The 25,757-nt window shown below is 44.5% G+C and overlaps 1 protein-coding gene across 3 annotated transcripts in view; it reads left to right on the top strand.

The window, feature by feature from the left end:
• The window catches only part of NSMF (NMDA receptor synaptonuclear signaling and neuronal migration factor), a 55,866-nt gene that overhangs the window by 15,761 nt on the left and 14,348 nt on the right, over positions 1–25,757 (top strand). For 2 of the 3 annotated variants that reach the window (XM_083721205.1, XM_083721204.1), the window contains exons 3-11: positions 4,725–4,786; positions 5,624–6,163; positions 7,522–7,597; positions 9,761–9,829; positions 19,169–19,221; positions 19,679–19,768; positions 22,701–22,822; positions 23,296–23,379; positions 24,677–24,710. In XM_083721205.1, coding sequence (XP_083577331.1) covers positions 4,725–4,786; positions 5,624–6,163; positions 7,522–7,597; positions 9,761–9,829; positions 19,169–19,221; positions 19,679–19,768; positions 22,701–22,822; positions 23,296–23,379; positions 24,677–24,710 — 1,130 coding nt within the window. The remainder of the gene's footprint in view (positions 1–4,724; positions 4,787–5,623; positions 6,164–7,521; positions 7,598–9,760; positions 9,830–19,168; positions 19,222–19,678; positions 19,769–22,700; positions 22,823–23,295; positions 23,380–24,676; positions 24,711–25,757) is intronic. The other variant, XM_083721206.1, reaches the window with a different exon arrangement.

Below are 25,757 nucleotides of genomic sequence, written 5' to 3'. Positions count from 1 at the left end.
TAAAATGCTGTTTTAGGGTTTTTAAAAGTCTGGACTTGATTAATCCATTTTGCATTACTTTCTATGGGAAAGCGCGCCTTGCTTTTGGAACGATTTGGTCTTGGAATAGACTTCAGGAATGAATTAAGTTTGGGAACCAAGGTACCACTGTACAAAACTGGACCAACAAATGCAAAACTCTTACCATCATATATGTAATGGTCACTGATGTCCTTAATGATGCTGTCTCCATAGTTTACAAAAAAATGTACTAAGAATAAGGAGTCAAAATTCTCACTATTTTATTATGTTGTGATATCTGATTATTATTTTTAATTTAACAGTTGATAAGTTGTGGAAGGCATATACCATTTCTATATGCAGTTTTGCCTAATATACCAATTTTTGCACACATTTCACTAATACAATGCATTTTGGGGTATATTATTTTTGCATACAGAATCCATTTTTATCCATATTCTCACCTAACATGCCCCTATATGGCTGGAGAACTGTATTCCTAAATTCAGAGAAGTGTTTGTTTGCATATTGTTTTGAGCCGCACAGTATTAGAACAGTTTGCAAATGCAAACCAACTTTCTTTCACCATCCTTGCCTTCTGGCTACCTTAGGCAGAAACCCATTTTGCTGCAACATTATGGAGGAAGCCCATACTTTCGTTGCAAAGGTCCTCAAACCTTCTTGGTTTAAGAAAAACAACAACTGAGGAGCCCAGTTCTGAAAAACAAGGATAGCAGAACTGGGTGTTCTCACACTATTTGCAAAAAAACACAACCTGCCAGGAAAACCACACTCCAGAAAGCTAAATAGAGCAACCAAGCAAATAGGAAGGAGGAATTAAGTGACCAAGTGAGCCTTCCTTTCATCTCCATAGCAGTTGAAACTGGCCATTCTCTAGTCTAACTAGAGAATGTCAACTCCTTAATGTCAACTCCTTAACCGCTTGGCTGCAAAATGTCCCAGGTTCAGTTCCTGGAATCTCCAGATATGGCTGAGGACATGGGTGTAGCCAGGAGTTTTGTTAAGGGGGGGCAGGCCTTTTGTTTAGGGGGACAGAACTTCAGTTTGCTATGTATTTTTATGTATTTTATGATTTTAATCATTGATTTTTAAAATATTTATTTATTGAAATCATCGATTTCAAAAACCATCATTCAAATCATCAATTTCAAAAAACATAATCAAAACCATCAATTTCAAAATACAGTGGTACCTCGGGTTACAGATGCTTCAGGTTACAGATGCTTCAGGTTACAGACTCTGCTAACCCAGAAATAGTACCTTGGGTTAAGAACTTTGCTTCAGGATGAGAACAGAAATTGGGCAGCGGCGGTGCGGCGGCAGTGGGAGGCCCCATTAGCTAAAGTGGTACCTCAGGTTAAGAACAGTTTCAGGTTAAGAACGGACCTCCAGAACGAATTAAGTTCTTAACCCGAGGTACCTCTGTAATCATGATGGAAACCACTGATTTCAAAACAATCATGATTCAAAAACACTGATTCTAGAATCAGCATGATTTCACTGATTTCAAAATAACAGTGATTTAAATAATTGATTTTAAAAAAAATATTGATTTAAAAATCCCCTTTGGCTATGCTCATGACTAGGAGAGATTCCCTCCCTGAAACCCTAGGGAGCTGCTACCAAGGCATATGGGTCAGTTGTCTTACACAGTAAAAGGCATCCACCTAGGGGCCCTTGAGCCTTCGGCAAAGAGCTGTATTGCCATCCTCCCCACCTCACTCCACCCCAAAAATCTGACACAGTTGAGGATGCAAGTACAGGAAGATGCCTCCTCATGGCTGGTCGGGATGCCTGCACTGGTCTCTGCCTGGAAGCTGCTCCAAGGACCACTTTGTTCCCACTCTTGCAGCAGATCTCAGCAGAGTCCTTCCAAGGGCAAAGCAGCTGGAGGATGACGACGCTCCAGGTGTTGTGGGAGGGTGCCAATGCCTGATAGGTGAATTTTGCATGCCTGGCGAACCCCTAGGTACACCTATGCAGCCACCTGTGTTCATGAAAAGCATCTGTAGCTCAGTGGTTAGAACATCTGCCTCACATGTGGAAGGCCCAGGTGCATTGGACGAGTGGTCTGACTCTGTACAGGGAAGCTTCCTGTTGACCTATCTAATCCATCCCATTATTCAGAACATTGAGGACTAGAATCTTTCTTTGTTTCATAGCTTCCTGGTAGAGCACATGCTTTACATACAAAAAGCCCTCAGCGTGACTGGGAAAGACTCCTGGGGAGCTGCTGCCAGCCAGTGTAGGCAGTATTGAGCTGGGTGGACGAATTGTCTGTATGCTGCTTCCTAATGCAGCTGTGGAAGGTCCCAGATAAAAATGTGTCACTAGTTTAAAATGTTGTGGGCGGGAGGTAGTGTGAAAAAGCAGCAGCTAGTTAGAGGAGAGACTACAGGGCTACCTGAATGAACAGCCTGACCTGATACAAGGCAGGTTTCCTATTCTTTATCACCAGTTCGGAGCACTAAGTACACAGTCTCTCAGTGGACCAGTCCATCTGATTCATCTACATGTTGTCTGTAGGGACTGTGGAAGCATTTTGAAATCCTAAGTGCTGACATTCACATTGTTTTGTGTACATTACTTGCCTGGAGACCTGCATTGCAAAATGAAGAGAAGGACAAAATTCCGAAGGATGGTTTTGCTTCAGAATGCTTATGGTTTTGGAAAGTGTACTTTAAGTAGGTTCTCCTTCAAATGCAAACTGAATCAGATTTCTCCTTTAAATCTTAGTTCAGCAAGAGCCCTAAATCCGCTTTATTTGCAGCACTTGGGTTTTCCAGTATGTGATTGAATCCCACCTGCAAAATAGTGACACCCTGGATGTGCCCTCCAACTGCCTCAGCTGGATTTCCATCTCTGTCACCGTCCTTTGGGTTATGACTGGAAAAGGTGCAAGCTTTTAGCTGGTGGAATTTTCCAGTGGGAAACGACTCTCTTTTTCTTCTCCTGGGCTGTGAAAGAGCCTCTACATAGTCTTTCGAGAGATGGCGCAGCACACTCCTGCAGTCAAGCATGCTTGAAAAGGACAGAACAAAAGGTGCCCTTGAGCATAGATGGTTCAGCGCAGTGCTGTGGCAAAGAGGCAGCATCTTCTCCTTGATGCGTTCAGTGATGGTGGCAGGGAAGGATCAAGTTGGTTCTCTGGATTGCCCTTACCAGATCTATCTGTTTTGGCTTGAAGCCTGGAAGTGACATCCCTCTGATCCACATCCACACCCTGCACCTAACCTGCCTCACAGGGTTGTTGTGAGGATAAAATCAGGAGGAGGAGAACTAGCCAACTTCAGCTCCTTGAGGTGGGATGTAAATATAATAAATAGCATTTTTGTACCACACTAAGAGTCATGGATAATCCTGAAAACTGTACTGGTGACCTCTACAGTTGCAAGCCCAATTTAACAAACCACAGTTCCCAGGACTCTCTGTATGTTAAAGTGATATAAGAATGCTTGACCTCTCTATATCACCGGACTACAACTTGCATCATCCCTGACCATGGACCATTCTGGCTGGGGCTGATAGTATTCATAGTCCAGCAATTTCCAGAGGGCACTCTGTTGGCGTCCCCTGCTTTAGATTTTCTCGGTACAGGTTTTGGGGTACTGTCCTGGATGACACAATTGTGATTGTGTGGCAGAGTGGATGACTCATTTTTCTAAGAGGCTGCAGTTTTGGAATAGCTAGGGACTAGTATCTCTCTCAATTTCTCTGTCATTTCCCACTCCCTCTCTCTCACACTTTGGGTGATCTGCAGCTAATTGACAGAGGTGCTTTGCCCATCACATCAACAAACCTCATCTTGCACTTACCCCCCCCCCCCCGCCCATTAATGCAGAATGCAAGAGTTAAGTCCCCTGATGTTGGACTACAACTCCCACAATCAGGGATGATGGGATGTTGTAGTCCAACAACATCTAGAGACCCAAGGTTGAGAAAGGCTTATTTGAATCCAAATGAAAGCAGGAGAGTCTGATTTCCTGACATTGCTGCTTGTTCATTTTTATCTAAAAGCAGCTGTGGGTTGTGACGGAGAGAGCAGTCTCTAACTGGAACAGAGGTACTGGGAGGAGAATAACTTAACCTTTCTGCCTGTGTGCTTTCCACAGTCTGCCTATCCCCCACCTCTAAGTTGCTTTTTTGCCACCCTCTCGCCTCCAGCAGAAAACATACAGGTATATTCCTGCACTGTTAGGATAATGGCAGCTTTGAGGTGTGTGAGTCAAAGAGTGAGTGGTTTCTCTTTTTTTTATATAATAATTTTTATTAAAGATTTTATATTACAAAAAATAAAAAAACAGAAAAAAGAAAAAATATCCAACAAAAATTGTTAAAAACAATCCTTCTTTTCATCTCCTTAATTTTCATTTACTTGTTTCTCAGACCTCCTCATACCACCCTTTTTTGTATTCCAAATCAAATTATTAATTCAACAATTTCTTTCCCTCTTTTTGATACCCAAATCTTAATCTTAAATTGTTACAGTCTTAGATCAAAGAGTGAGTGGTTTCTCTTTCTGAGTTGTGGGTGGGGATTTCCCTCATTTTTATGAGGGTGACAAAACACTTTGGAGCTGGATTTTGCTAGTTTGCTTTGCTAACTCTCTCTCTCTCTCTCTCTCTCTCTCTCTCTCTCTCTCTCTCTCATTTTCCCTCTTTCTCTCCACCATTTTGTGCTTCTGCACACCTGACAATTTGAAGAGCGGCGAGGGCTTTTGGAGATTATCTCTCTCAGAACCATCCGGAAGGCCAGAATGGTTCAGGTAGGAGGATGTGTTGATTTTTATGTTATACTCATGTTTAAAATTATTTATAGGTTACTTGAGGCAGCTTACGTGGCATAAAAACACATTTTCCAAAAGAGCCCTGTTGAGGTTGTTTGTGTGGGTATGGTATTGTTCAAAATATTTAATTTATTTTATTTATTTCAATCAATTTATAAGCTGCTTGATTGTAAACAAAAAGAAAACCTCAAAGCAATTTACAAAAAGGATAAAACAATAAAATGATCAGTAAATAAATAGTGGTTTTTGTTTTTTGTTTTTTGCATGACTTGCTGAAAAACTTTGTGGTGTCCGGTTATGGAAGGATATGCAAAAAGAAACCTGCATTTTTAAAATTTATGCAATGTGATATACAAGGCTGGTGTGTGTGTGTGCTGCCATTATGCAGGAGTGTAGAAAAGGTTGGTGTGGTGTTGGATTAAGAATTCAGCTGCCTGAGAATCTTTGCTTTAATTTCATTTATTAAAGGTTTTAGTCCTCGTGAGTTTCTGCACTGCATTCATGAAAATGAAAATTCCCAAACTAGAAGGAAAATTCCCAAACTAGATTAATAGTGGTGATAATGATCATATGTTTGAAAGTGGGCAGGTAATATGTTCTGAAATTTCAGAAGGAAGATTCAGAAGATGTTTCCATTGTCAGGACATGGGGCTTTACTATCTTATGAACATCAGAAATGCCCTGCTGGAAATGTCTGAACTCAAAGTCAGAACAGCTGTCCGTCTTCAGATCCTGGACTCCAAATTTCTTTTCACACTGGAGAAAAAGAAAGCTGGCATCTTTAACTCAGGTTCTCATATGCGCCTTTCCTTCCAGATCACCTGCTTGCTGAATCCTATGTTGGGCAGGAGGACTCCCCAGATATGCACCAGGGAGCCCAGAACAAGCGCCGCCTTTCCCTCATTTCTGACGGCAAATTCGAACACAGCTTCTCAGAGGAGCGTGGCGAGAAGCTGGCTGGCGAGGGGCCCAAACCACGGGTCTACACTATCTCCGGGGAGAGGCCTATGCTCTCCCAGCACCAGAGTGAGAGCATGGAGCTGGTGGTCATCAAAGGGGCTGAGGCTGAGGAGGAAGAGGAGGAAGACTGCTCCCAGGGCCAGCCTCTCCAGAATGCGGTCAGCTCCCACAACATTGGGAGGCACTGCAAAGGGAGCTGGGCAAGCAGCCGCCAGGTCTCCAAGGAGTGCCCCGGCTGCACCCACCTGGCTGCTCCTTCCCAGCACGCTTTCGACATAGAGCATCCTCACCCCCACCACCCCCATCACCACCACCACCACCACCACCACCAGGCCGGCGAGACTGGCTGGCGCCGGAAAAAGCTGGAGAGAATGTATAGCATTGACCGTGTGTCAGGTTAGTAACGGAATAAAAGAAACCATTATAGCTCGAATGAAAGGCCTGTGCTCTTGTCTCCAGCAGTGGGTAGCCTGATTTCTCTGGAAAAAATTGTGGGTGGGGTGACACCCAGCTCCTGTAGCCAGTGTGGTGTAGTGGTTAAGAGCAGTAGACTCGTAATCTGGAGAACCTCCACATGCAGCTGCTGGGTGACCTTGGGCCAGTCACACTTCTCTGAAGTCTCTCAGCCCCACTCACCTCACAGAGTGTTTGTTGTGGGGGAGGAAGGGAAAGGAGAATGTTAGCCGCTTTGAGACTCCTTAGGGTAGTGATAAAGCAGGATATCAAATCCAAACTCTTCTTATTCCTCGCAGCTAGCAATTGGAGGGTGAGGCAGTTTCTGCAAGTGGAGGTTCCACTTATCATTTACACTGCTGCTCCACTTACTTTTGGCTCTTGCTCCACCCACCACAGGCATGTGGCCCCCAGAAGGTTTGCTAGGAAAGGAAATGTGGCCCTCGGTCTGAAAAAGGTTCCCTGGCCCTGCTAACTAGGATTTAGCTCCACGCCCAGTTAGATGCTGTCATCTGCATTATGGTTGGATGGCAGACAACTCTCTGGTTTTGTTTATTAAAAGATAAAGTAATGTACAAGTCATGAAACTTCTGTGGCGGGTAACTTAGTAAAAGAAGGGTACTGGTGGAACAAATAGCATGGTTTTTTTCCTCCTCCCCAGGGGTCATTTGAGGTCAAAGTGCCCGTTACAGAGTTTTAATTAATTTTGGATTCTGAAGCTCTGTAGTCAAAGGATAAGAACATAAGGAAAGACTGGCTGCTAGAATAGGTTAGTGGGGCATCTATCATCCTGTTCTCCCAGTATCCAGATGCACATTATGGAAAGCCCCAAACAGGAGCTGAGTCCAATAGCACTCTCCCACTTGCGAACCCAAGGAACTGGTATTCAGAGACACACTGACTCCTTTAGTGGAAGGAGAACATAGTCATTGTGGCTAGTATCAGGTTCATATGGGGAGATCTTTCAGGTATCCTGGGCTCAAGCTATAGAGCCAGCATTGCTGATAACCATTGATAGATCTGTCTTTCTTCATGGAGCTGTCTAATCCGCTTTGAAAGCTTAATGAGGCTAAAGTCCATCACCATCTTTCTGTTCCCCTGCTGTCTGAAGTGTTTTCTTTTGTCTGTCCTACTTAATTTCATCAGATGATCTGCTCTTCCTTTTATCCCATGATAACTCTGGTGAGGGAAAAACATATCTCTTTATGCTTTGTCCACACCATGTGTAGCGAACTTCAATCATGTTCCCTCTCCTCCCAGGACTGAGTGCTCATTGCTGTGACTGTTCACCTCTCTTGCAGATGATGTCCCCATCAGAACTTGGTTTCCCAAAGAGAACCTCTTCACTTTTCAAACAGCTACAACAACTATGCAAGCGTAAGTTAGAAAACTGGTTGGCCAGGCATGGAGGAGAGCATATAAAATGTCTGCATGCTCATTCACTTAACCAGCCATTCTTCTGGGTTCACATAGCATTGTTATAACAGAGACATCAAGCTGCCTTATCTGAGCCAAGCCACTGATCCATCACATTCAGTATTGTCTACAATAACCCACAGCGGCTCCCTAGGCTTTTGGAAGCAGAGCCTCTCTCCTAGCCTTACCATGGGATTGAACCTGGGAATCTTCTGCATGCAAAGTATATGCTCTTAAGAGAGAGAGCAAGGTTCTAGTCCTCATGTTTCTGAATGCAGGGCTGAATTAAACAGGAACACTGGAAGCCTTCCCTTCATGCTTGCTCAACACAGCTTCTTTTGCATGAAATATATTGCCCTTCTTTCTCTCAGTGGCTTCATCTCCACATACATGTTTATATGTGTACATTTTTGCCCTCTTTGGAAATGACCACAGCTACAGCTTTAGTAGAGTCCCATGAGCATGACTTTGTGCTAAATTCACACATTTAAACTGCTTCATCTTATTAAGTTATGGAAGCAGGGTAGAGACCTGAGCCTTTGCCTCAGTGATGGTGGAGCCACAGCTTTGGAAGGTCACACTTCGAAAATGTATTGGTTTTTTAATTTATAATCATTTGGTGTCAGGTTAAAAACACACGCACACACATGGAGCTGCCGTCTATCTGCAGAGCATGACAATACATTACATTTTTATGTATATAGGAATATATGTATACACCCACCCACCCACCAACCAACCAACCCACACCTTGCTACTGCAGAAAAGTTCAGCTTGTATTTTTTCACTAATATATATTTTCTCTCACTCTTTCTCTCTGCCTCCCCTCTGCTTTTCGTGGGACCATCAGCATCTCGTAAGTACAGCTGCTACCACCACACAAATTTGTAGCCCCATTTTGGCCCATGTTTGTTGGCATCTTTGGGTAAACCCCCCACATTTTCCCGGTATCTTGTCCATATTTGGAAGCACAAAAAGGTGACAAGGGCCTTCCAGCCTTCCACCTATTTTTCTCTGAATATGATGTCGTTCCCAGGGTCTTGGGAGTGGAAGACTCAATCATCAAAGATTAAACCCAGCCAGCAAGCATCTAGCAGCTTGCGTATTCATCCAACCCTCCTCTCTGTTTTCTCCTTTGTTCTTTTTATGATTTTGTTTTTATGCCTGTGATCTGTTCTAGGAGACTGGGGATGGAGAGAATCCCTGGCCATGCATCCTTGTAACCTCTTGGTTAGGGAGATGGGGAACCTTTGGCTCAGTTCCCATCAAGCCACACCTGGAGGGTCACAGGTTCCTCTTCCCTGTTCTAGGTTATTTGTTATGCAGATGGGAAGAATGGGCAGTGGGGGGTGCAGGGTGTTGAGGCATGGCAAATGACAAGAGAGAAGTCGCCTTACTTAAAATACTCAGCAAACTCAATTTTTGTGGCCCCTCCCCTCCCCAAGAAAGGCCTCTGCCTCGGACATTTCATTGTTAAGGTCCAATTTTTCAGTGTCATTTCTGAAGCTTTCTTCTCTTTTATCCTCTAGGGGTTAGGAGGTAAACATTTAATTAATGCTCGTTCCTTCTCTGAATGCTGTTCTCACAGTAGGCAGTGCAAAACCTTCCTTTACTGATATTATGGGTTACATGGTAGGGGGAACATAACTAGAAGGAGTTAGCCCATGATAGGGGTGTGCAAAATGTTAGCCTGCCACCAATTTATCCGTTCTGGACATAGTCCTTTTTTTCCAGGCTCTTACGGTATGCCACCTCCTGATCTATTCTCCTCCCCCCAAAAAAACTCAGTGTGTGACATACACTCAACATTCCTCCTGACTTATTTTGCCCCTCCCAAAAAAACACCAGTGCATGGTATACACTCAACATCTCTTCCTAATCTATCTCCAAGCGCAAAACAGTGTATGATACACTCAACATCCCTATTTGCTCCTTCAGCCTCTCTCCCAACTTGTTTGTAGTTCATTTTGTGGCTTGCGTCTCCTTCCTCTTCCTCAAGAGGTTTGCCTCTTGATTGGGAGTCTGCGCTCTCCCTTGTCCTGTGTTGCTGTCCCCCCTCAATGTCGTCTCCCAGTTTCGAAGCTGTTCTAGTTTGGTTTTAATGCCTTAAAACTGGTTTCCCAGGGCATTCAGGGGCTACGCGGAGAGGAAGAGGCGGAAGCGGGAGAATGATTCTGCGGCTCTGATCCAGAGGTACGAGGGCGACTCCTCCTCGCACGAGTTCAATCCTTGCCTTGTTGCATGGGCCACCTGCAAGGGGCATCGGCATTGCTTTTGTAAAAAATTAATGCTGGCAGCAAGATGTTTCAGATGCTGGTACAGAGAACCGAAGAAGCTGATGGCAGTCATTTGGGCAGGTTCTTTGTTCTTAACAGGGCACAGTCCCTCTGAAAGCAAACTTGGCAAGAGCTTGAAGGCCAAATATTTACTAATGTGGTTCGGTTCCATCGTGCGGGACTCGTCACTGATTTTCTGACCTCCCAGCAAATAGAGATAACTAAACACGGGGTGGGGACCTTTTTCAGCCCAAGGGCCACATTACCTTTGGGGAAAACCTCCTTAGGATCACATTCCACTGGTGAGCAGGTCCAAGGCAAAAGTAGGCAAGACAACAAATGCAAATTTAACTTTGTACAAGAGCCTAGTTTCTACTCACACCACCTCTCTATCATCCATCCAGGCAAGCAAAAAGCAAGATCAGAATTCAAGGCAGGGCCAGCCCACCCATGAGGCAAGATGAGATGACTGCCTCATGTGGCAGGATCCACAGGAGCAGCAGAGCTGGCCTCCAAGGAATCATTGCCTGTTGCCACAATGGTGGCAACAATAACTGTAGCACACTCCTCTGAGGCCAGGTCAGCCTCCTCACCCCCCCATAGCAGCCTCTTGGCAAATTGGAGGCCTTGCTAGTCTCCTTCCACCCTTGTTCCTGATGTAGATCTTTCCACCCCTCTTGTTCCTGATGTAGATCTTCACCCACCTCTTCTTCACTGGCTGTGGGGAGGCACCATGTTGTAGTTTGCCTCAGGTGCCAAAGTGTCTTGGGCCGGCCCTGATTCAAGGACACATTCCAACCACACATAAACATGCAAGGAGGGCACAGAGCAGGGTCAATGGAGGGGTGTTGTCTAGGGAGAGTCCCAAGGCTTGGAAGGCCACATTTGGCTCTCACTCCTGAGGTTAGAATCAGAACTTTGCACTGAAAGAGGGAAGGCAACCCTTCCCAAATAGGCCCACACGAAGAGGGCTAAATGTTTTGTTTTAGGGTAGTGTTCAAAGTCCTTTGCGTACATTAACTCCACAATTGTTACAATAACCTACTAAGGCAGATAGCGGGACGCAGGTGGCGCTGTGGGTTAACGCCTCAGCGCCTAGGATTTGCCGATCGAAAGGTCGGCGGTTCGAATCCCTGCGGCGGGGTGCGCTCCCGCTGCTCGGTCCCAGCGCCTGCCAACCTAGCAGTTCGAAAGCACCTCCGGGTGCAAGTAGATAAATAGGGACCGCTTACCAGCGGGAAGGTAAACGGCGTTTCCGTGTGCAGCTCTGGCTCGCCAGATGCAGCTTTGTCACGCTGGCCACGTGACCCGGAAGTGTCTCCGGACAGCGCTGGCCCCTGGCCTCTTAAGTGAGATGGGTGCACAACCCCAGAGTCTGTCAAGACTGGCCCGTACGGGCAGGGGTACCTTTACCTTTACCTTTTTACTAAGGCAGATAGTTGTTATTTTACCCCCCAGTCCTGCAGACTGGAAGACTGAGGCTGAGTGAGCATGAGACTTACTGTGGCTGAGGTAAGATTTGGAGAGGGGGATGTTCCAGTTCACACTTGTGATCTCTAGCCCTTCTCTAAAAGGAGGGGAACCACATATACTCCTAGGCTTTGCCAAGTTTGCTTTTGCTGGGTGAAGTGGGGAAATGGAAAGAAGAAGGAAAAGTTGGAGGGAATCAACCTTTGCAAGAGATGTCTCGTTAAGAAGGCTGTTGTGTTGTACAGTTCCATCTTGGAAAAGTTGGGACGCCTCCCAGCGAAGTGGTTGTACTCTGGACTTGAGCCAACCTGAGATGCGAATCTCCCTGCTTTGTTTTTCTGGTTGCGGGAGGAGGTGGCTGAGTGCATGTTGCTGCGTGGGGCTTTTTTCCAGCAGGTTCGTCTGCCGTCTGGCACCCTCTCCTGGAGCTTCGCAAGGGCAGACCTTGTAGGCGGTTGAATGTGGTTCCCATCTTGGGATGATGCCGCCAGCTTCCCAGGCTGGCCTGGTCTTTCCTGCTGCCTCGTCTTGGCAAGATCCTGCGCTGCAGTCCTAAGCAACCCCCCTCTCCTCCATCCCTGATCCTTTTGCTTAGAAACTGTTGCACGTTCGAGGGGAATAAATGCTTTTCTCCCACCCCCTTTGGTGCTAGGCTGGCCTGCTCACTCTCCTTGGCTCAGAAGGAGAAGCTTGGTGCCAGCAAATTTTGGTCTCTTGATGTGGTGCCCAGTCTGGCAGGGCGAGGGACTCATTTCAAGCTGCTTTCTTTGGTAATCAAACAGTGGCTTTTTGCTGCAGCAAGGTGGGGGGTGGGCCTTGCTTGAGGCTGGCTGAGGAACTGGGTGTGGTGGTGGCTTATTCTCTTGAGAACTTGTGGGGCAGGGGAGGAAAGCTCTTCATGCTACTAGTCCACAAGAGGACAGGATCCTGTGCCAAAAGACACCATCGTCACAGCAGGAGAAAGGAAGGGAAACAAGCTACTAGTGAAGTGGGGGGGGGGGTAGCTTTCATTTTTTCATTCTTTGAGGCATTTGAGAGGTGAAGCGTAGTGCTTTGATTGCAGTGATGTCCCCTTGCCCAGTTTCTGTAGTCTCTGGGGCAGAAATGGCTTCCAGTATGGCTGCCTTACACTACAGTGTTAAAGAACACTGGGGGTGGGGGTGGGGGGAGAGATTAAATGTGTGTGGCTCTGTCAATGGAGGGGAGATTTTTAGGGGGAAGGCGCAACACCCTCCTCTCTATGGAGGGTGGATGAGTGGAGAAGAGACGAGACACAGATAGCCTCCCCCCGCACCATGTTCTCTTGGTCCTTGCGTCGTGCCCTGTTTTTGTCCATGGCAGGACATTGCCTTGCCTTGAGGGCTTTGGCGGCAGCTCATAGCTCCCCATTGGTCTGAGGGCTCCACCCCTGGCCTAATGTGTGTGTTCCGTGCCTCCTGCTGGGTCCAGCAATGGGCCTGTGAGTGTCTCCATGGCAACCAGGCCTAGTGTGGATGGAGTCAGTGGTTGGGCTTTGTGTGATCTTGGAAGATGAGGTTCTGTTCTCTTTCATACAAACGCACACGGAATCCTTTCTGTGACTGAAATCCGTTCTTTGTGCTTGGGTTGCTAAATACTCCCACCCACTCACCCCTTGTATATAGTGAAAGAATTTCTGCACTATTATAGAGTGATTAATTGACTGGAGGAACTTTTATCTAACTTCATGGGAGGGCAGAATGGAGCCTGGGCTGTGTTTGTGGCTGGCTGGCTGGCTGGTTGACTGGCTAGCTGGGGCGAATTCAATGCCACCCCTACCCCCCTCCTCACTCACTCTGTTCAGTTTGTTTTAGAGCCAAAATGCAGCTTTTTCACATAACTGCACCATTCAACGATTTGCTTTGCCATTTGGCGTTGTAAATACAGTCTCTTTTGAAATCTAAATTTGTTTTAAAAACTCGTATCTCACCCATCTGTCTTAAAGTCCAGGGTGTGGGTTACAGCAATAAATACATTTTAAAAAATAATAATACTAAAGATTATCAAAGAAATAAGAGCAGAATTTGCCAAGGCCAAAGAAGTGCTAGACTAGGTTTCTTTTTACGCTCTTGGTTTTAAAATAAAATTTGCGGGGGAATGGAAAAAGAAATAAAAATATTTAAAATCAACAATACAGCAAAATAGGGCCATCTGTAAGTCTACCACATCCATTTTGAAAAACCTGATGGAAAAGGCAGGTCTTCAGCTGGTCCCTAAAAACAACGCTGATATAAATCAGATGTTACACAATGGGGTGGCTGTTACTGAGAAGGCCATGTAGGTCACAGACACTGCTCCCCCCCCCCCCAATTTCTCTTAAGGCTTGAACTACCAGATGTGCCTCCTGAGTAGATCTCAAGTTATGGACTGAATGACATGGGGAAAGACTCTACCTTGAATGGCCATCCCACAAACTAACTAGGGCTTCATGCTTCAGGGCTGAAATGTTGAATTGGGGTCAGTAGTTAATTGGCGACTAATAAGAAACCAGTCTTGTAATGGTCCCTAAATGCCAGACCCAGCAACATTCACAGCCACATTCATAGCATACATCTAAAGCACTGTGATATCAATTTAAACAGCCATGGCTTTCCCAGAAGAATCCTGGAACCTGTAGTTTGTTAAGGGGAGTGAGAGTTGTATTCCCCTCTGACAGCTACAGTTCCCAGAGTTCCCTGGGGAGAAGGATTGGTTGTTAAGCCACTCCGAGAATTTTAGCCCTGTGAGGGGAATGAGGGGCAGACTTCTAGGGACATTCAGCTGCATTAACAAATTACAGTTCCCAGAATTCTCTCTCTCTCTCTCTCTCTCTCTCTCTCTCTCTCTCTCTCTATTCTCTTTTTATATATATATTTATATATAAAAAGAAGTCTCTTTTTATATATACATACACACATTTTTATTGATTTTTTAACATATTAGTTCCAACAGTCATACAGCAGTCATACAACATATCTTCACATCTTATACAATATTTTTGACTTCCGTCAACACCTCTGATTATTTTCTGTTCTTTACCACTTTTTCTACATTTCTTAATTTCCTATTACATTTAATTATCCTTAACTAATAATTCTTTTTGTAGTCTTTCTTGTAACATTTCAAATAAACCACCTTACAAAACTTCTTGTAGTCAGTCCTACTAGCGTAATCTGTTCATCACAATTACTTTTCAAATAGTTCATATATTTACTCCATCCCCAGAATTCTTTTGGGGGAAGTCATGACTATTTAAATTGGTATCTTGCTGGTATAAAATATATGTTGTGAATGTAGTCTTTCATGGCTGCAATTTACATTAGCTACAATTTCTGGACTGTTGCTCTTTCATCTTCCTCATTCAGCTCTATGTACTTTTGAAGGAAGAAAATGCTAACCAGCCCCACTACCACATCACTAAGAGTCCAATTAATATGTGTGTACGACACTCAGAGACTTAGCGGGTGCCAAGAGAAGACATCTAGGGTGCTATGGGCACCGTATTGTTGGCCTCCTGCATTTTAGATTCTGCATTGAGCAATGGATTTGTATTTGGATTACGTGGCCTTCAAGGTGTCCTTCCGAGTTCTATGAAAATGAAAGAAATTCTAAGCATGGTTTGTCCAATAATATTTGCCCACTTTAATTTTAGCTCTAAGCTGTTGGGCCCCTTCTGAGTTTGCAGATCTGTGGTTGTTTGCTAACTGGCAAAGGCAAAATTATTGTTTCTCCTTCTAGAAGGAAAACAAGCTCTTAATTATACATGCCTTGCTGGATCAAACAGAAGGTCCACCTGTCTGCAATGGTGGGGTGTGAAAGCACCAGTTAGCCCCCTATTGGAGCCCCTAGATCTGGGGCTCAAAGATATGGATGTGCCTCTACTACCTTTGGAGAAATGCCTGTTAATTCTGTTCAGTATTCCGTAGAAAATAACTTCATAGATGTTTCCTATTTTGGATTTTCAGAGGCTCTTTGAAAATAAACTGGCCTTGCATAGATTTATGTCCTTCATTTATACAGATTTACTTGGTAGTGGTGGAGGCTGGTTCATTTGGGCAAAGGGGACACTGCACCACCAACATCAGTCCATCCCCAGCCAACTCCCTCCTGCCTGACTTCTTACTTCCAACCAGTCCTGGTTTTAAGCTCTGCCTCTCAGTGTCCTCCTCTGTAGTCCCAGTGTTGACCTTGTAGAAGTAAGCAGGGAGTAAAATGTGGGAGGATTGGGGGGACATCAGAAGTAATGGCTGTGCCTGCCATTGGTCTGGCGCCATCTACTGTTGGACTTCCTGCCTTCCACCCTTCTGGTCCCAATGGGCACTAGCCTCCTCTGTCTGGTAGAGTTCCACATTTCTAATGCCTGATAACAGGTAACTTTTGTGCCTGATTTATTTTGCTTTTGTTTATTTCATGAACAATTTATATTTATGTGTCTTGTTTTCTGAGCATTCTGGTATTCCATGCCCACAGTAGCAATGTGCTATTGGCTACAGCCCAAGGCACCATGGGCGTAGCCAAGGGGGAGTAGGAGGAAGTTGCCCCCACCAAATCAAGTAAATCAATAAAAATACTTAGCTGAGGTTCAGCACACCCCCACACCCCCGCCTCAACATAAATCCTGGCTATGCCCATGCAAACTACTTTGATGCCCAAAGCAGAAAATTCAAAATGGTGCTTTATCCTTAGTGTTTTTAAAAATGCTGTTGGGGGCAAGTGCCTGGCAGTGTGTGACAAATAGGGCTAACTCTGATTGGGGTGCCAAAACTATATTCTCTCTCCCCCTACCCACAATCCATAGTGTTCATTTCAGTCTCAATTACAGTGCAGGCTATGAAAATTCTTCCTTCTCTCTCTGGACTTTGAAGAAGACCCTGCATTTTTGAAGCTGTGGTAAATGCCACAGGAGATGTACTCCCATGACGGACTTCAAATTTCTTTTTCTAGGTCATATCCCTTATGGGCATTTTAGTCTCTGAGAGAGAAAATCCAAACCTCTTCTCTTTCTTCCCAAGGTGGTAACAACCTAATAATAACTCCCTGTAATAGCAAACTTTGTGGTAAGGGCTGGCAGAAATTTGAATCGGGGCCCACTGAGAAACAAGGAGTTACGTATCAGCATTCTCAAGGGAATGCATTTACCCCTCCGCAATTACAATAAACTTTTTTAAAAAACCTAAGAGGGCAAAAAAAGAGGGCGTTCTTTTGGGAGGAAGGATGAGATACAAATCTAAAAAATAAATTAAGAAACAAAACACATGATTGGCATCTGTTGAAAGTTGTGTGTTGGGAGTGAGGTGGGTGTGCATAAAATGGGGATGGGGTGGGTGGAGAACGACCTTCTTCAGCTGCTTATAGCTGTGTTCCCAAACTTTTCCCCTCACAGACCACTTGAAGATTGCTTAGGGTCTCACCAAATCCATTAGGTTGCATACACACCGTACATTTAAAGCATATGCCTTTTCCCCAAAGAATTCTGGGACCTGGAGTTTGTTAAGGGTGCTGGGGGGCTTGTTGCTCTGTGAGGGTTGAACTACAGTACCCAGGATTCTTTGAGAGAAGCTATGTGCTTTAAGTGCATGGCATGTATGCTATATGATTTTTAAAATTTTATTTTTACAGACATGCCGCTGATCACCTGAATGAAGCCCATGGACCACTCTTGGTCCATAAATCACAGTTTGGAAACTCTGGTTTATAGTATTGGAGAAGGGTATGTCTGACTGGCTGGAACCTAAACAAGAGCGCACCTCTGTTTGGCTGCAAGGGTAAACTGCAAGCTTTTTGCTGCAGACCCAACTTGTACATTCAAATAATTTACAGTTGGCTGCCCTTCAGTGGTACTCCCAAATCTCCTGCCTGAGGTGAGCAGCCTCTCCCTGCAAGCTAAAATTGCGTCTCTGGGCTTCTTTATGCCATTACTGAGCCAGATTCACAACACTCATTTAAAGTAGTTTTGCTATAACACTCATGGCTTCCCCAAATAACCTTGAGAACTGTCATTTGTGAAAAGATGCTGAGACTTGTTAGGAGAGGACTACAATACCCAGAGTTCCCTGGGAAGAGGGATTGAATGATAGATCATAGAACTGTAGTTGGAAGGGACCTCGAAAGTCATCTAGTCCAACCCTCTGCATTGCAGGAATCTCAGCTAAAGCATTTATGACAGATGGCCATCCAACGTCTGCTTAGAAACCTCCAAGGAAGGAGAGTCCACACCACTTTCCAAGGGAGTCTGTTTCACTGTTAAAGTGCGTTCAGTTTTGTGGAAAACGATCCAAAGAGTAACCATGATGGTTTTGGGAGGGCATTTCAGAGCCACATGAAAGGCCACGCACTCTACTTTCTCCAAATGACAAGAGCTCCAAATCCTTCTGCCAGTAAGGCTTAAAGCATCTTACAGGGGATGATTTTCAGTAGAAAAGCCCCGCATGGGTTAAGGGCTCAGAAACCCTTCTCTCCTGCATTACTGTTATTCCTTTTCAAATTTCAGCCTTGGCATTTGCATGGAATAAGCCTTAAGAACCATCCCAGAAATTATAATTGTGGAACAGTGTTCTGCCAGCAAAGGAATTCAGAGCAGGTTTTCCCTTACTTAGCAAACACTTCTGCACTGGATTCCTAAAGACAGATGTAGTAGCAATGGCAACCCCCAAGTGGCAACTGTGAATGTAAGCATGCTGGGGCAAGTTGTGGCCAAATGGTGCACTTTCAACTTACCCACCACTTGACATCCCTGCAAGATACATGCAGATTTTGCTCCCAAGATGTTAGCTCACATGTTCTCATGAACAGTTGCTGCTCCAGATGTGATTTGTTTGTGTTTCGATGAGCATTTGTTCAGGATCCTGAGCAGCTTCAAAAGTATTTTATTTTTAAAATAATGGTTCTGTTTTGCAAATTGCAGCGCCCTAAAAAACAAAACAGCTACTGATTCCTTCTGTGTCACTGCTACAGTGTATACTTGTGGTGATAAATGTTGAAATCAGATAAACAATGAGTAAAACAGCTATCTGATATCACCCCTTCCAAACTCTGCATGGGTCATTGAGAATATGAATTCTCAAGAGAAGTATTTACAAAAGTTAGGAACAGAAACCCTATTGTGTCAAATTGATTAGGGCCACATTCACACCACACATTTAAAAGCTATTATGACTTCTTCCAATGAATTCTGGGAGTTGTAGTTTGCTAAGGGTGCTGAGAGTTCTTAGGAGATCCTTCTTCCCCCCTCATGGAGCTCACTAGGAAGAGGGATTGACTGTTAAACCACTGTGGGAATTGTAGCTCTGGAAGGGAAACTGGGATCTTCTAACAACTCTCAGCACCCTTAACAAAGTACAGCTCCCAGAATTGTTTGGAGGGAAACCATGACTGTTTAAAGTGGTATCATAGTACTTTAGATGTGTGGTGTGAACATGGCCTAGATGTAGTTTGCTCTCTTGCATTCCGTTTATCATGCATCAATCTTTCCATGAGCGCATAACGCCAAACATGCTTCTGCCAATATGCAATTAAAACACTAGAAGATGTATTCCAGCCTCCAGCTATGGTTGATCTAGCTACATCAATAGGAAGTTAATAAGATATTCGGGGAGCTGTTTAGTGCAAAGATTCCTTGCTTATTTTCCTGTGGCTGATCTCCACTCCACACAAAAAACACACCTCCAAATCCCTTTCTATATACAGCTTGATGTATTTACCACCATGGTACCTTCTGGGAAATGGCCCACATCATGGTCTTCTTGGCTCCTCAGTATTGACCACCTTCTCTTTGTTCTGCTTCTTCCAGAAACTTCAGGAAGCATCTGCGGATGGTGGGGAGCCGCCGCATGAAGGCGCAGAGTGAGTGAGGGGATGGAGGTGGTGCAGGGTGTGCTGTGTTGAATCACGTCCTGGAGCCCTAGATCTCCCAGACTGGGGAAGCAGAGGGGAATCTGTGGCCTTCCAGATGCTGTTGGACTCACAACTCCCTGCAAGCTAGCAGGGCCCAACGGTCAAGGGTGTTGGGAGTTGCTACCTTAGCAAAACCTGGAGGGCCATAGAAGTTCCCTGCCTCTGCCCCAGAGAGATGCTCTTGCCTTGCTTCACTTTCCCTCCCTGTGCCTCGCTTTCTCATCCAGACCGATCCATGAATGTAGTAGCCTTCCTTTTTTTCTCGTTCACTTGCTCTAGCTGTTACAGAGTGTGCCTAAAGAGCATGAGATTGTGAGCCAGGGCGGTGTGGTGGTTTTTCTTTTGGCTGGTCGTATAGAAAGCTGTGATAATTTAGTCCCTTATTGCCATTATTTAATTTTTTTAGCCTTTGCCGAGCGCCGAGAGAGGAGCTTCAGCCGGTCCTGGAGCGACCCCACTCCCATTAAGCCCGAAAACCTCAATGATTCCCGAGAAAGTACGTTCCTTTTTTGTGTCCTCGATGAACCTCCCCTCCCATTCCTTACCTTCCAAAACCCAAAGTCAAATTGGTTTGGCATGGGCTTAGTCACTGGGCTGTCCATGTGAACAATTCCAACTAACCCTTAGGTTTCCCCAGAGTCCTGTTCTGTCTGATTTGCTGTGGGGATTAAACTGTGATGATGCTGTCTTAGGTGTTTAAATTTGCTGGTCTGTGTGTGAGTTGCAGAGGGCGGCCTCTCACAACAGCTAGAATGGAGGTGAGAGAGTGTCTGTCTGTCTGAGCTTCCTTGAAAGCAGGTTCTGCTTGGGGACAGGTAAAGGGTCCCAGGTTCAGGCCCCAGCTCCTTTTATTCAGAATCATGAGAACTGAAGAATAATGATTCAGCGACAGTGTGTCTGCATTCAGAAGGTCCGAAGGTTGGGTTGATACAAACATTCTTCCTCTAATCCTGGATAGCCACTGCCAATCAGTGTAGAGAATATTAAGCTACGTAGGCAGACCAATGGTTTGATGTGTTGTAAGACAGGCAGCTATGCTCTTATTTGGTAAGGGCTGTAGCTCAGGGGCAGAGGTACCTCGTTCAATCTCTGGCAACTCCAGGTAGGGAACCCGGCAGAGGGCCTTCTCGGTAGTGGCGCCTGCCCTGTGGAATGCCCTCCCATTAGATGTCAAGGAAATAAACACTTATCTGACTTTTAGAAGACATCTGAAGGCAGCCCTGTTTAGGGAAGTTTTTTAATATTTGATGTTTTGTCGTGTTTTTAATATTCTGTTGGGAACTGCTCAGAGTGGCTGGGGAAACGCAGCCAGATGGGCAGGGTATAAATAATAAAATTATTATGATTGTTGTTGTTATTGTTATTAATATTATTAGGGCTTGTAATGTCCCCTGATAGGAAATCCTGGAAAGCAGCTGCCAGTCGGTGTAGACAGTAATGAGCTAGACGGCCTAATAGAACAGACAGTTTCTATGAGGCCAAGGTTACCTGCACAGCCTGCTTGCATTTTCTTCCCACCTGAGAGTTGAAAAGAGGCTGGAGCTAGATAGGACACCAAAAACATGCAGCCTTGCCTCTTGTTCTTTGTTCTTTATTTATTAACCCATCCTCCATATGGGGAACCTTTGATTGTACAGTTGTACAGACAATCCTCATTTTGCGCTGGGGCTACAGAGCGCACATCAACCCATTCTGACACCACTCCACCCCTTTTCATGATATCTTTATGGTGCTTTGGGGCTACTTCCAGTTTTGGTGCCATGATGTGCAATCACACATCATTCAGATGCACCTAAGCTGGGAATTGGCTGTAGTTCATCAACAACTCCCATCATCCTCCCATTCAGTGTTGGCCATGATGACGGGAGCTGATGGCACGCAAAGCCCAACAACCTCTGGAGGACCAAAGGCTCCCCAGCCCTGGTATATAGAGATAGCAAGAGGTATCACACATAATATAAGCAAACCACACAATAAAATTATAATACCACAAAACTTTGCATCAGAGTAAATAGAGACAGCTAAGTACAGTATCAACGGCAGCAGAGTAAAACCTTTTTAGATGCTCAAGTGGTTCTTTCACTCCTCAATTAATTTCCACAAGTACCCTACAAGGTAGGTGAGCTGGCCCAGGGTCACCTAGTGAGCTTCATGCTTGAGTGTGGGATTTGAACCCTGGTCTTCCAGGTCTTAGTCTGACACTCTAACCACTACATCACACTAGCTCTCATTGTGATGATAGCAGTGCCAGTCAGAGTGACAAGGGGAGACCATTCCACCAATGAACCTCTGTGGTATCACCACTTTATTCATTTATAAGATTTCTTACCTGCCTTTCATCCTATGGTCCTAGAGTGGCTTGCAATTTTAATACATAGGTATAAAAACAGATCAAAAGAATTAATAGTGATTTTAAAGAAGTTTGAAACATTCCAACTGGAACAGAACAGTATAAATTCAACTCAAGATTATGGGTTCCTTAAAGCAAAGGAATCTTAGTTGTCAAAGACCAGAGCAAAGAGGTTCATCTTCAGCAAATGGCGAAAACTCTGTGACAAAGGTTATAATACTTTTATTACTTAATAAATTTATATCCTGCCCAGAAGCCCAGGGCAGCAAACAGGTTTAAAGATGAAAACAAAGCAAAACAAAACACATTCTGATTAAAGCATTCTAAAGACAATTACACCTAAAACATTCTAGAAGCAAATAGAATTAAAAACATACTTCCATCCAATGATCTTGAAGATACCAGGAACAGTATTCTTCAGCCACAAAACACCTGTGTAGACAGGAATGTTTCAAATCACTCCTGAAAGTTAATAATGCTGAAGACAGATGCCTTTTTCTAAGGGAGGACATTCCACAAAGGGGAAACCACCACTGAAAAGGTCTATTCATGTGTCGGTGTCAACCGGCCAAGTCCAAGATGATGGACACCTCTGTATGGGGAGGGAGTTCCACCACAAGGGAGCTTCCATGGAGAAAGCTCTCACCCATGCTGTCATTCCACATGCTTCTGAGGAGCCCCCTCTAAAGATTAACCCTGCTGTTAATCCCTAGGAAGACCTTGGTATTAGGCAATGTGGCAAAGAAGCAAACTAAGTGAGACAGGAAGATAAGCATCCTTGAAATGGGTTCAAAGGGGAATGCTCAGCCTACATAACTCTTTCAGAATCTGCATCCTAAAGGCAGCAACCAGCCTCTGATGTTTTGGTCTCCCCTTTTTTCAGTTTTGACGGCAGGCATCTTCCGGGCTTCATCTTTGATCATCTGTTGGGGCATCTTAATTGCTGGTCTGATCATGTGAGGAAGGAGGCCAATGTGCATGTGGGCCCCTTCTTAACCAGGACACTTTAGAACATTGTATGTGTGTGTTCATGTGCATAAGGACCCCTCTGCAATGCTTCTCCCTCTGTATCTCACAGGCCATGAGCTCCAGGATTCCTGCTGTGCACTTGACAAGGGCGTTGACTTGAACTGGGAGGCAGAGAAAGAGCTTGAGGCTGCAGCCTGCAGCGGGGAAGACTTCATCCCACCCAAGATCATGGTGAGCAATACCCAAAAAGCAGTACGGGCAGCTGCCAAGGGCAGAAGTGGGGAGCGCTCATCAGTACAAGGGCCACATCCCATCACAGGAAAACTTCTGGGGTCCACATGCCAGCAGACCAAGAGACAAAAGTGGGCAGAGAAATGGAGGGAAAAATTCATTTTTGTGCAGTAGGTTGGTTGCTAGACACTCAGACATGCCCACCCCTCTCTGTCCTCCAGGCAGGCAGGCAGGAGGCATGATCTCAGCTAGGCAAAAGCCTTATTCAAGGATACAGTGAAGCAGAGCCAATGAGGGGTATGAACTGGGGAGACAAGCGGTTGTGGGGTTGTCCTGTAGAATAAAGAATTAACCAGTTCAGGCCTCCATATATGGGATGTGGCCCTTGTCCACTTGCCCCTGCCACTCCCCACCTCCCTGCTGTGCCCATTTTAATTGTCTCTCCTTCTTTCTTTCTCCTTCAATTTTTCCAGCTCATTTCCTCCAAGGTGCCCAAAGCTGAGTATGTTCCGACGATCATCCGCCGGGATGACCAGTCCATTATCCCCATCCTCTATGTAAGTCATAGCACAAGACGACAATGGTCCATTTCAACTTAGTAATTTTCTGAAGTGGCATCACTTTGCTAAGTGCCAGAAAGCGTATATTGAGGAATTCCCTCCCAAGGGAGGTTAGTCTGTTCAGAAAGGTCTTTGGAACCTAAGGAGCAGGCAATGCTGATCACTGGGCTGCTGTCAGGGCAAACCATGACAAATTGCTGGTTCCAAATGTGTTCTGATGTATTTTAACCATTGTTTTCAATTAGTTTGGTTGTGTTGCTTTTCATTTTATAATGTTGCGTTTAAATGTTGTAAGCTGCGTTGAATTCCAACTTGGGAGAAAGGCGGGTAATAAATCCATCAAATAATAATAATAATAATAATAATAATAATAATAATAATAATATTATCATCTCTTTTAGGGAGATTCCCAGTAAAGCTAAACCAATCATCTGCACTCTATGCTGATTCTATTATTATAACATTTTATCACGCTGTTCTATGTTATTTGAATCTCCATGCTGTTGGCTGTTTCTGAGTTCTATTTTGGGTGGAGAGTGGGATAGAAGTATCTCAAATCCATAAATAAATTGTAGGCAGAAGATTGGTGGAAGATCACATTAAACGTGGGCATTGACTGATAGTTTATGGGAGAACTTGGCCAGTACAGTGGTTGTTTTCCTTCTCTTCCTGGGTTATTCCCATGTGACAGAGGTTGGAAACGTTAGCTGTAAAGAAGAGTCTGTGCTGTTATTAATAAATAAATAATATTCCACCAGTGGCATGTTATAGCATAGCACGAGCAAATATAATAATAATAATAATAATAATAATAATAATAATAATAGCAGGGCATGCTCAAAAATCAACTCTTTTTTGGCTCTATACCAGAGGTAGCTTAAATAATAGTAGTAGTAGTAGTAGTAGTAATTTTATTATTTTTATCCCACTCATCTGACTAGCCACTTGGATGGTTTTAAAAGAGGATTGGATAAATTCATGGAAGAAAATGCCATCAATGGCTGCTAGCTACAAGAGCTTCTGAATACTAGTTGCTGGAATCAGAGGAAGGGAGAGCACTGCTGTGCTCAAGTCCTACTTATGGGTTTCTGGTTAGCCACTGTGGGATCAGAATGCTGCACCAGACGGGCCATTGGCCTAATCCAGCAGGCCCCTTCTTATGTTCCAACTCGTTAAAAAAGTTAGTATCACTTTTTTCTGCCTAGCACAATGCGCTTTGTGCCTTTCTGATGGATTAAAATGTGGTGTGTTTTTAAAATAAAAAAGCAATGCCTCTCTGTTTGTTTGCTTCCAGGATCACGAGCATGCCACCTTTGATGATATTTTGGGTACGTGAGTGTTTGGTAATTAAGCTGAATTGAACGGGACTGGGACTGGTGGGTGATATTGTGCCCTGAGACAAATGGCTGGAACCTTTGCTTCACTGTTGGTTCTGAATGCAAGACAAAGGCTTCTTCACACTCCACGGGCTCCAAAGGAAGTTCACCTCTAGAGAAAAAGGGAAGGGGCAGGGGTGCCTTTTGCTGGCCTCCTTCTAATCTTCTTAGGCCTGATGGACAGCAATCCCCTTCAGCCTCAGTCAGCACAGAGGGTTTTAAAAGAGGAGTAGACAATCAACCAACTTCTCTGTTGTGGCCAGTGACCAATACAGTGGTATCTCTGGTTACGAATGCTTCTGGTTACGAATGCTTCAGGATACGAGCTCCGCTAACCCGGACGTAGCTGTTCCTGGTTGCGAACTTTCCCCCTGGATGTGAACGGAAATCGCACGCCAGAGGCGCATGCACAACGGGAAGCCCCATTAGCAAAAGCACGCCTCAGGATAAGAATGGTTTCAGCTTAAGAACAGACCTCCGGAACGAATTAAGTTTGTAACCAGAGGTACCACTGTATTCAGAAAAAACCTTTTACATGCATATATAAAGTAATGCAAAGCAAAATAGAAAACCATAGCAGTCAAATTACTAGTAAATGCATTGTGTTATAAAATGCTGGGTGCAAAAAAAAAAAAAGAAATTATAAGTTTGTTAAAATTAATTCCTGGCAAGTTTTACATGCAGGAAAACATTAGCCTCGAAGAGGTGGATGGATATGTTCTGATCTGGAAGCATAAGATGCATCTGATCATTCTGGCAATTTCTGTAAAAAGAGTTCAGTAAAAAATCTTAGGTATAGCATGATAAAAAGAACTCTGCATAAGAACTCAAGTTATCAATTTTACCTCTACAGATTTGCAGGGGGTATTTATGCTGACATTTCTTTAACCTCCCCTCCAGACCTGCTGATGGAAAAACATTTAAATGCACCACAGAAAATGCTTTACTTCACACAGTGCATAGTTAAACTATGGAACTCACTGCCACAGGAAGCAGTGA

The sequence above is a fragment of the Podarcis gaigeae genome (genome assembly GCF_964106915.1).
Source record: "Podarcis gaigeae genome assembly, chromosome: Z".
Lineage (NCBI taxonomy): Eukaryota > Metazoa > Chordata > Lepidosauria > Squamata > Lacertidae > Podarcis > Podarcis gaigeae.
The sequence above is the reverse complement of the archived record's forward strand: the minus strand, read 5'-3'. Positions and strand labels throughout refer to the sequence as shown.